This window comes from Sander vitreus, chromosome 17 (assembly GCF_031162955.1).
Source record: "Sander vitreus isolate 19-12246 chromosome 17, sanVit1, whole genome shotgun sequence".
NCBI classification, from domain to species: domain Eukaryota; kingdom Metazoa; phylum Chordata; class Actinopteri; order Perciformes; family Percidae; genus Sander; species Sander vitreus.
This window is the reverse complement of record NC_135871.1, coordinates 3,756,103-3,768,186: the sequence shown is the minus strand read 5'-3', so window position 1 is coordinate 3,768,186 and position 12,084 is coordinate 3,756,103. Positions and strand designations below refer to the sequence as shown.

The window sequence follows — 12,084 nt, the reverse complement described above, 5'->3', positions numbered from 1 at the left end:
TTGGCTTCCACTGGGTCTATTTCTCATGTCCAGCCCCCCCTCCCTCCCTCCCTCCTCCGTCCCCTTTTCTCTCTCTCTCTCTCTCTCTCTCTCTCTCTCTCTCTCTCTCTCTCTAATGACCGTCCATTGGTGTTGTTATTGCGTGTCCCGTCCGTCCCTCCTCCCACTCCCACTCCCACCCGGGTGCCTCGGCCCTGCCCATGTTTTTGTATGTCGGGTGTCCGTCCATCGCCTGACGTTCAAGTTCGTCGGGAACGTCACGTCCGTGCACTTGAACTTGCACGGCTCAGAGGGGGGGGGGAAGGGGGGGGGGGGGGGCTTTTGCCATTTTTTCCATCTCTCTCCCCTTCTCTCTCTCTCCATCTACCTCTCTCTCACACTCTCTCTCTCTTTTTTCTCTGCTCTCCTTTCTCAAAAAAGCCATGACGGCGATCCCGCGATCCATCTTCGCCTCCGCGCCATCTTTGTATTATTTCTAATTTATTTTCTTTTTTTCCCCTTTTTCTCGTGGATGTCAAAGGCGTTGGATGAAGACATTCTTTGCCCCACTGGAGTCTCCTCTCTAACCCCGGCTCTCCCCGATGTGATCCGCGCTGAACGCCGCCGCCGCCAGCCACCATGTCTCGCCGCAAGCAAGGCAAACCCCAGCACTTAAGCAAACGGGATTTTTCGCGTAAGTAGAGATGATAAAAGAAAGAAAATGTCACTTCTGACTTCCTTTCATTTCATTCAGCAAAGAAGGGGGGGTGGGTGGGGGGAGGCAACAAAACAGGAGCTTGTGGACACCGGACGCACCGCTCGGACCCGCGGTCAACTGGACTTAACAGTGTGGAGAGAAAGTGCGACACCTCCGTGCGTAAAAGCCGCTCGGACATCCCGAAAGCCCGAAAGAGAGAGAAAAGTTTTGTGTGTCGGTATACAGCCGTTGCTGCTTCTCTATTACACGGTGAGAATGTGCATTCATAGGCTGTTAGATGCACTCGCTGTGGCTCCGGTGCCCCCACGGTCGCTCCGGTCAGTGGAAACGCGCAGTGCTCCCGGTAACAGAGCGCGTCCTCTCCGCGGAGCTTCGTGGAGAAATCACCCCCCCTTCCCCCCCCCCCCGCGGAATACTGCTGTCTGATAGCTCTGCGGGCAGGGGTTTTTCATCTGCTCTCTCCCGTTCTATATTTGGATTATTTTCAGGGAAAAAAAAACTTGGAGGTGGATTTTTGGATCGAGGGTTGAAAAATCTCGTGTCCGACTGTTTACAGCTGTCTCCCTCTTATCAGCAGCTCCGCATTACAGACAACACAAATCGATTTTTTTTTTTTACAAACTTATAAAAATCCCAATGCCTCTCATGTAAAAGGCTATTTATTGGTGTTTAGCTTAGATGAGAAGCTTTCTCTCTAAAACACAGACAGCAGAGCCGCTGCAGCCCAGAGTTAGAGACGAGAAACAGCAACAGGACGACAGCGTATTAAGTCCTGTCCTTTTTGGTTATTTTTCTTATGAAGCCAAATTTGGACCTGCAAAGATTTCAACTTAGGATTCTAAAGCTTCATGTACAGTTAAGGTAAGACATATAAAATCAGCTCGTTGGTGTGTTGAAGCTGCAGCGTGTGGGGAAAAGCGACCAAATTCCAACAATGTTGTAGTTGAGTCGGCAGTATCCGTCTTTACGCACGGCGTTTCTTTTTCACCAAAGCTTTATTTTTTCGAGTTTATTAGACGCACAAGTCTGATATGTGACGGCTGAGCAGACAAGTGTGTTGGAAAACTGCGGAGCAATTGGCAAAGTGGCGCTTATCGCCGCACCATGTGCCACACTGTGCGCCACCTCGCAGCGTTTTAGCGGCTCTCTACAGTAAGTGGCCCGCAAACAGAAAACAAGAAGATATTTGGGCATCTTTACGCATCAGTGCTTGATTATGTTTCGGTATGTTGGCTATGTTATGTGTTTGGTTTGGAGAGAGAGAAAGTGTGTGTGTGTGTGTGTGTGTGTGTGTGTGTGTGTGTGCCCCGGCTGGGTGACAGCACAGTCGCCATGTCCATGTGCCGTCGCTAGGAGGCAGAGCGCGATCAGAAAACCCAGCGCTGAACTTAAAACCTGATCAGTTTCACCGCCACCCCTACCTACACGGGCTACTAGTTGGCGATCTCTTTAGAATAAAGGGAGAGTATAGACATGGGGAGGAAGGGGGGGGGGAATCGATGCAGGGAGGGAAGAGGACCCCCAGCACCAAATCTGCAATTCTTCTTCATCACCTCAAACCTACCTCTCCTTTTCTGTGCATCACATTTTTTACATACAGTACATACAGCCTGCAATCAGGATTATGCAGCTACACTGTAGTATGCCTGCAGACCCTCCACATTACACACACCACATACACACGTTTCATTTCATTTAGTTTACAGAGAACACAGAATTTGGTTTGTCGTTTTCAAGCAAACACCCATCCCTGATTTTCTTGTTTTTTAGCTCCTGGATTTTGATTTTCTATATTTCTTACAATTCTATATTTCTACTGGATTATTTAGCATACATTACATATCCAGTGTTTGCTTTGTAACGGCATGATCAGGCTGAATTGAAGTAGTTCAAATGTAACAAGACTCAACAGTGTGTTACAAATCTACATTCCCTCCTCCAGATTAAATTACATTGTCAATAATTCCCATATTTTGCCAAGATGGAATATATATTTAAATAGTTTCATGGTATGCAGAGAGCCAGTCTTCCAACAGTTAAGTTTTCTAGTGGGAGCGGTTTAATTTATCAGACAGGGGGAACTTTTAACCTAAAGCTTAATAAAAGGATTTGTAGTAATTTTTTATTCTTATTTTTTTTCTCCTTTAAGAAATGTAATTGTATTGTTATTCACGTTCTGATATATTAATACGGTGTAAGATCACATTATCCTCCTCTCTGCTCCTCATGCTGCTTATTTCACCCAGTCACACTGCCTTGAAAATACATACAAATAAGTGATTCCTATTTTATTGAAATTGAAATATAAAAAAATATAAAAATATTTAGGTCTCCTACCCTCCCTGCTCATGCACCATTAAATCCAACAAAATGATTTTTCAAACCCTTGATATCCACATCTTGAGTTCAACTTGAGAGATGCAGCTTTCATTAGATATTTTGCTGTTGTTTTAATCTGATTTTAAATGTAATGCCCCCCCGGGAGCTGTTGTGTAACTTGCGTGGCGTGTTGACCTGAAGTTAAATCAAAGAGGAGAAGGATGAGGATGAGGAGGAGGAAGAGGAAGAGGGGGGTGTTGATACGGGGGTAGTGGTGGTGTATTGGTGCAAGCCAGGAATTGATCATGTTATCTCCATGTCCTAGTTTGCACGCAGATGTCGCGTAGGATTGCGTCGTTCAAATGATGTTTCCTTGAGGGGATGTAGTCCACATTCAGACCCTATCTCTCTCTCACTTTCTCTCTCACTGTCTCTCTCTCACACACACACACACACACACACACACACACACACACACACACACACACACACACACACACACACACACACACACACACACACACACACACACCCACACACTCTCTTCCACATGCATGCACAGGATCCCTATCCCTTTTATCAGACAAAATCTGTACCAATCACCCAGACAGTGAAAATTAAAATCTATTTTTTGATTCTCAGTGGTTTTAAGTTCATTAAAAATGTGAAATTGGCAGCTGCGGTAAAGAAGGTCAACATGCATTAGGCGGGCTAGCACAGAGTCAGACTCTTCACCTTGGACTGGAAGATTCTTCTTTAAAAGAGAGCGAGACAGTGAATTATGTTCTCCCGTTTCGCTTCTCTAATTCAGCGGGGCCGCTCTGTTCACACTCCTCTCGCTCCACTGCAGGACGGTCTGAGCTTGACAAAAGCCTTTAAAGTAGTCAGGAGTTAATCCGGCTTCAGAGGGGTGAGGAATCGGGGTTGAACGGCTCATTTTGGGGCGATTTCCTGCTCTACAAGCGGCTGGTATCTAAGAACCATAAGTCGGACACAAGTAATCGAGGCCGAGGGAAGAGTTTTCCCTCTCCCTGACACACACACACACACACACACACACACACACACACACACACACACACACACACACACACACACACACACACACACACACACACACACACACACTCTCTGTGCCGCCTGCCTTCTCTTTCCTCATATATGTTGGACATGTTTGTGACAGTTTTCCCTTCTGCTGATTACAGGATCAGAACCTGTACAAACAAGGTTAGGCAAGTCAAACTCATCCACATATTTAGTTTTTTGGCGAATGCTGTGTTTAACCATCATTTTCCATGCTTTCTTCCCCCCCTGTCATTGGCTATGAAATTGTTATCTTTGAAGAAACTGATTTGAGCTTTGCAGCTACTCGGGATATTCTTTCCCACCATTTATTCTCTTATGATGTGTGATCCAGACATCAGCTTGCATTGTAATCATTCCCCCCTCCTGCATTACATGCCTTTCTTTCATTACAAGGCACATTTTCTCACCCCCCTTATTGTGTGCACCACATGTCAGGCTTTTGCTTAGCTCTGACTCTTTAACTCTGATCCTCGACGTGACAGACACAAAGGTTTCTCCTCTTGTCATCTAGTCCCACAAATAGCTGTATCAGATTAAATTACAAGAGACGAAAAAGAAAAATATGAAGATGTGGTTGCTGCTTTCTTGCTGAGCGTCACCTTCTAATTTCTTCTTTTTATGCTCCCTCTCCCTCTTTCCTCCCACCCTCCTCTTCTTGTCCCTCTTGTTCCCCCCTTCCCCTGCCTCCCCAGCAGCCGAACCCCTCTCCACGGCCGTCGTCTCGTCGGAGGAGCTGTCGGAGCGCTGCTCGGAGCACTCGGAAGAAAGCGGCAGCCTCAATGGGCACCACCACCCGGGCTCGGCCGTGGGCCGGTTGGCCCGGCTGGGTCACGACGCTCACAGCTCTCTGGAGCAGGACCTGCTGACCTGCGGCCAGTGCCAATCCACCTTCCCCCTGGCGGACATCCTGCTCTTCATCGAGCACAAGAGGAAGCGATGCCACGGGCCGCCCTGCCTGGCCGTGGGCCGGGGGCTGGACAAGCCCCCCTCGCCCTCCCCGGGCCTTGCCCTCACCCCGTCGCCTGCGTTTGGCTCCCTGCGCAGCCGGAGGCCCGTGGAAGTGGGCGTCCAGGCCACCATGGCGGACGATGACGACGACCGCTTCCTATTGCCTCGGGGGATTTGCCCCAAACAGGAGCCCCTCCCAGGTAACCAGAGCTTCTTCCGCACCAGCCAAACACACATCAGCTATGTGTCTGGATCTGAGCACAGTCGCTGTGGTGCTCACATTAACAGAGAAGCAGCAGCTTCACTGAGGCAGTGGCTGCCAGATCATCTTTGTAGAGCAGAGTTCAGCAAACTTTTTTTTTTTTTTTTTTTTTATGTGCAGTGCCATTTTAAAATGTTCTTGTTAATCAGTGTGCCATATCAGCATTTAGCCTGCCATCATCTACCGAGCCCTCTCAGGCAGTGCTATTCTTTCCCTTCTCGCCGCATTCTGTAAAGACGGCAATGAGTGCTAGCCAATCAGAGGGAGAGTAGAGTAGGGTAGATCGCAGAATGCGGATGGGGGAAAATGTCAATCAAACTGCCGTGAATAGCAAGCTGTGCTCCTGCCTACGGCTGTGAAAGACGTAATTTGGAGCTAATGCGGATTGGATCGATTCCAAAAAACACTTAGCAACACCTATTGCTTGTGTGCCATTGGTGGAGCTACCGAGTGCCTAAGGTGGCTGACCCCTGTTGTGTGATTATGCCTATGTATCGGCTTTTGTGTGAATAAGGAGGTAATATCTGAAAGAATATTTTAAATAGATGATAAGTAGTTCTCTTTTTCTCTAAGCATTCTCTAAAACGTTACTCATCATGGGATATATGAACTCCTCCGGCTCAGAAGCAGCGTTTAGTGTCCGGATTCTTATTTTCTAATCGGCACACTCATGTAATTTTGTGTGTGTGTGTGTGTGTGTGTGTGTGTATTGCCCTGGATGGGTGTACATTTCTGCATGTGTGTTTTCTGCAGCGTCAGGTTTAGTTTTTATATATTGTCGACACAAAGTGGGTGTGTTGCGGTACGACAAGCCAGCGCAGTCTAGCCTAAACGTTGCCCGTGATCTCCATCCAAACCTTGTGGGGGCTGTAGTAGTCTGAGCACAAGGGTTTTTTAGGGGACACATGCATGCCAATCCTTGTTAAGGCGAGAAATTGATTGGCTGAGACATATTTGAGGGGGTGGGATGAGGTGGATGGGTGGGGTGAGTGTTGCCAGACAAACAACAACAGAGGGTTGTCACAGGTGGGGAGGAAACCCGAGAGAATATGCCTCTGTTCTTTTTACAGCTGGCACAAAAGCACACACACTGGTTTGATTTAGGATGGCTTTCTCTCTCCGTCTGTATGTGTGTGTGTGTGTGTGTGTGTGTGTGTGTGTGTGTGTGTATGAATAGTCTTCTGTCTTTGCTGACTAGTGTAAAGGGCAGTGTGTGTGTGTGTGTGTGTGTGTGTGTGTGTGTGTGTGTGTGTGTGTGTGTGTGTGTAAGAGAGATAGAGTGTGTAAGACAATGTAGCGGATCTAATCATCAACCTTAGTCTGACCAGTTGTCCTTCCACTGATCCACTGAATTCAATACAGAAGGTGTGTGTGGCAGTGAATGTGTGTGTGTGTGTGTGTGTGTTTTCCCAGTTTACCCAGTTTGGCAACGGTGAGCAAATCCCATAGGCCAGTAGCAAAGAGACATGGGTGACTTTGACTTTGTGGTACCACTGGTCAGTGTGTTAGTGCACTTCTGAGACCACCATGGTTTAAGTGTGTGTGTGTGTGTGTGTGTGTGTGTGTGCAGATGGAGGATCCGTGGCTGTATGTTGGCAAAACTGTGTGTTTGTGTGTGTCTTTCAGTCTGGGGAGTAACTGCAGCCTCTTTCTGGGATTGGGTGCGCAGAATGTGTGTTCCTGCATAACATGTGAATTAGTTTGTATGTGTGTGTGCACGTGTGTGTGTGCGTCTCTCTCATGTGGCCCTAGCAGATGTGTCCTGCTCTGTGTGGTTTCCCCCCTTTCCACTGCCACATCTTACCCGACTAAATGCAGTCTAACTCTCCATCGCTTTCATTCTTTTCCCTCTCTGAGTTTACCTCCATCCATACCAAACTTCATAGGGAAAACACACGATTTTCGTCATGTTTAATCGCTCCTTTCCCTTTCCCTTCCGTCTCCTTTCCCCAAGTACAAGAATCAAATGAGAGGCGAGCGAAGAGAGGGAAAAGCCAGTTTTAATTTCGCTCTTAGAGGGAAAGTCGTTTATTTAAAGCATCTTAACACCACTAATTATTTGTTGCAGTGCCATTTTTTTCTTCTTCCTTGTGCATTTTAATTAGCAGTAGTTTTTAGTGGCGGGCTGCCTGTACTAAATTAGCCGTTACAGAGAAAGAGAGAGGGGGGGGGGGGCGGAAGGGGGTGAAGATGAAATAGAGCAGCGGAAAGGAAACACACTAGCAAACTACACACTTTATCACTTTGCTCGTTGAACGCTGCTCAGGAATCCTAAATGCTGCAGTTTGTTTTCCATTTTGGAGTTTCTCTGTGTAGGAAATAAGCACAATGAGCCGTCGTTTCTCGCAACTGATCTCAGTTCTCCCAATTTTTACACTTACAGGAAGTGAGGATGAGGAAAAAAATTGTTGTCATAGATGCATTTGACCTTTGACCTGTGGTCTTTGTGCCGTTTGGAGACAAAACTATCTACAGTATGTCAGCTGGAAGGAGTTAGTGCAACATTTGTTTTCAGTTTTTTTTTTTTTGCCAAAGCTGCTTGTGTCTCTGCAGTGACTATATGTTTCAACACACACACACACACACACACACACACACACACACACACACACACACACACACACACACACACACACACTCTCTCTCTCTCACACACAGACATTCACCAGCTAAACTGGGTTATTAGAGCAATTTACATCATAATACAGGCGTCTGGTTGCTTCAATAGCGTTGTGTGTGGGAACGTCTTGGTAGGAACAGCTGTACACTCAGACAGGAGAAGAAAACAGGACGGCAGCGTTATATATCTTGTCTGATGTCGACGTCAAGCTGAACAGCAGACAGACCGAGCATTATTAAACGTTTGCCGTTTGGATCTTTTTTTTTTAAACTGAAAAGAAAAAAAACTCAGCTTTTAAAAAAAAAATATATCCAATTTGTCATCGTGATTACATATATCCTCTTTAATCGATGCTTGCTTCTTTTTTTTTTGTGGACCTTCGTCACACACACCAGCACAAACACCACCTCGCATGCTGAATTGACGCAACACATCCATTCTGATAGGCCATAATTAAAGCCAGTATTTTCCTCCACCGACCTCAGCTTTCATCCTAATTGACCCCAAACTGTCACGGTGAAGTAAATATGTTAAAGGCAGAAAAAAAAATAGAAAAATCTGCTGGAATTTTTAGCAGCGATTATAGCCATCCAAAAGCATTCCTAATGACAAAAAAAGGAGGCGAGGGAGGAATGCGTGTGTGTTTCTTATTTGTAAATGCTGGGCTTGGTGTTTCACTGTGTCTTGTAGGTTTTTCCTTACAGTGTAAAAAGCGTCTTCTCAGCCAGTAAAAAATCCAAATGACCAGAATAACAACAAATTATTAAACAGATTTAAAGAAAAAAAAAAAAAAAAAAAGCATAATTTCTTTTACCTCAAAGACTTACTTCACATATGCCGGTTTCATACCGGTGATTAAGATTAGTATTTGAAATGAGACACTATTGAGTTTAGGTTTTAGCGTACCCATTACTAAATCTGTAGGGATTTTAATCAGTAAAAACATCATCCAAACGCCATCACTTTTCAATTCATCTTCTTGTCTTCATTTAGGAATTTCCTGCTCTAATGGGAATAATATTTCATTCTGACTTCTTTGTCAAATCCAGGGAATATCTTTCATGGCATGTTGCAGGAAATCAGACAGCTCTTCATCTCTGCATCTCCATCATGTAGTGTAGCTGGTTTTTCCTGCGTGCATCTGCCTAGCTTATGTGATGGCTGCATGTCTGCTTGTTGTTAAATGTGCACCAGTGTCTATGGTCAGAGTGCTACAGAGCCTCCTCTGGCTGCTGCGAGGCTCAGAGGAACACAAAGCGTCGGACTTGTGCCGGAACGCTGCTATTTACATATCAAACAGCTCGGACTGAGGAGAGCCGAGACATTACCTGCCTGTGTGTGTGTGTGTGTGTGTGTGTGTGTGTGTGTGTGTGTGTGTGTGTGTGTGTGTGTGCGTGTGTGTGTGTGAGAGCAAGAGAGCACTGTACAGGCAAAATGCCGATCAGTGATGTAAACAGGGCAGCATACCCACCCACCTACACCACACACAGACTCACTCACTCACACACCCACGCACACACACACACACACACACACACACACACACACACACACACACACACACACACACTTGCCCATTTATTCTATTAATCCCTGACTGAGATGAAAATTCTGATTATAATCCCTGAGGCGCCCCTCATTCAGAAACAGCATCGCTAATGTCTCAAAAGAGAGGGGTTTGCATGTGTGTGCGCGTGTGCATTTATGTGTGCGGACGGCCACGTCCCCCCTCCCCCCCCCCCCCTTTCTTTTTTCTTCTTCTTCTAAACAGAAGTGATTGTGATTGAAAAAAAAAGGAAATCTCGAAAATTGAAATTCAAGAATGCATTTTTTTTTTTTTTTGTGTGTGTGTGTGTGTGGATGATTTCCACAGCGAATACAATTCCTGTCCTGTCCTGATTTCTCACAATTAGCATCGAGAATGTAATCCTTTCCTCTCCGTAAAATCGGTCCAAACATTTTTCTTAATGAGCTGAATTGATACGCGGCCAGTGCGAAGAATTATTCATCTTATTGACCACTGATTTTATTGCGCAACATTGGCTGATAAACTGTATTATGCCAGCAATAGTAGCTCATTAACAGAGATGTTATCAACGCTCGTACATGGCGATACATCCGAAAAATGTCTTGAGACTAATTTGTCAGACATAATGGTATTTCTCGCCCCGCAATATCCAGTTTTCAGTCCTGCATTGTAGTCAGCCCACTGAAGAGTCATGCTGGCTCGAAGCCTCGTAACATGAGAATTGTTAGTCTATGATCTAGTGATTAGCAATTAGCTTATCATCACTGGCTAATGCTACCCACCTCAATACACATTAGTGCATTTCTAACACCCATTCATTGTCTGGCTCGGTGTCAGATCTCTCTCTATCTCATGTCTATTCTCTCCCTCCTCTTCTTTTTTCTTTCCATTTTCTCTTTTGGCTCATGCATCTGTCTCTCTGCAACATTAGCAGTCAATGCAAATCCGGGACAGCCAATTGATACTGAATCAATTACAGTATGTTTGGTGTGTGTGTGTGTGTGTGTGTGTGTGTGTGTGTGTGTGTGTGTGTGTGCGTGCGTGTGTGTGTGTGTTTGTGTGTGTCTCATGCTGTAGCACATCCCGGCGAGCCTACAAAGAGATTTCACACACTGGCTGCCATTACTAATCTATTGTTGCTCTCTCTTTCTTTTCTCAACATAAGATTTTATTTAGTGGACTCAAGTGCGGCGTTTGAACTCCGGCGTTTTTCTCTCACAGTGCAGTGTGAGAATCTGACTGTGTCGGCATTTGGAATGAGCTTACCGCGTGTAAACATGTTTGTGTGTGCAGAACACATCAGTAGCCAGTTATAATGCATACAGCAGGCCACTGGACTGACTGCAAAAAGCTACAAATCTGCCACCAAGGCCCAACAGGCTGTTAGGGTTCGGGGAAAAAAAACTCCATGAACTGCATATTGACTGAACTGAACTGTTGATTATTGTCTTGCTGTAAATGTGTGGGTGTGTGTTTTGCGGAGCGTGTCTGCAATCCAGACGGAACAAAAAAAAAAAAAAAAAAATTGGAATTCACTGCCGACAAATTTTGGTAAGAATAAAACATGGAGCGGAAAGAAGAAGCTTTGTGTTGCTCGAAATAGAATATGAAGCACTTCACGTGTATTTAAAGTAGCTTTTTCTCTAGCCAGTGCTTGGAAAGTCCAGACCGGTGAGCCCGTTGATTTATTCTTTATCCTGTTTGGTAATGCTCACAGCACACGCACAAAGACACACACCCATATTTTGTTACGTAAGACAGTATTAGGGCAGCAGCATTGAATTGCTGGACTAAATCTAGTCTGCTTATGTCCTGGCTCTTTAATTAAAGGGATACTTTAGCAATTTAGAATAGCACTTTAATAAAGTTGTGGGACTCAATGAGAGACAGGATAAAAAAAAAAAAAAGAATGGTCAAAAACAAGGCAGTAGAAGCTGAGATATCCTCACTTTTAGTTTGACCCAAACTTCAAAAATACTTGCTCCTGAGCGCCCAGATAGCTCAGTTGGTAGAGCAGGCGCCCACATATAGAGGAGGTTTACTCCTCAACACAGTGGGCCCAGGTTTGACTCTGACCTCCGACCCTTTGCTGGCTGTCATTCCCTCTCTCTGTCATGTCTTTATGCTGTCAAAAATAAATGCTGAAAATGCCCAAAAAATGATCTTAAAAAAAAGAAAATGCCCAAAAAATGATCTTAAAAAAAAGAAAATGCTTCATCCTACATTACCCATAATGCAACAAATATATATATATATCTTTTTTTTTTTAAACCTTCCCTGCCTGGTAAACACCAACAGTTATACAGTTTGTAACGCAGGCTTTCTGTTACAAATGATTGGTCTCCACGCTGGCATAACCCTGATGACGTCACAATGACGTCATAGGGGTTTATTTTCACAGAAGACATCAAGCGACTGTTCCCGCTCAGGCTGAGTAGCACTAACCGAGACAAATGAACTCATCTGTCTTCGTAGGACCGGTGGAGTTCCCCTTTAAACTTACCAAAAGAGCCTTTGAGCAAAACAATGAACTCTACTACTACTGTACCTAATGTGATCTTATTTGACCTGTGGGGAAAGGGGGGGGGGAGTAGAGACAAGAGAGTTCCCCTATGGTGTCCCAT

General features: G+C 45.2%; 1 protein-coding gene across 2 annotated transcripts in view; it reads left to right on the top strand.

Annotated features, from left to right (window-relative positions):
• Positions 1-316: 316 nt before the first annotated feature.
• Positions 317-12,084, top strand: part of bcl11aa (BCL11 transcription factor A a) — a 60,885-nt gene continuing 49,117 nt past the window's right edge. The window contains exons 1-2 of one of the 2 annotated variants that reach the window (XM_078273886.1): positions 317-673; positions 4,798-5,250. In XM_078273886.1, coding sequence (XP_078130012.1) covers positions 619-673; positions 4,798-5,250 — 508 coding nt within the window. In that variant the 5' untranslated portion in view covers positions 317-618. Of the gene's footprint in view, positions 674-4,794; positions 5,251-12,084 lie in introns of both variants that reach the window. The other variant, XM_078273885.1, reaches the window with a different exon arrangement.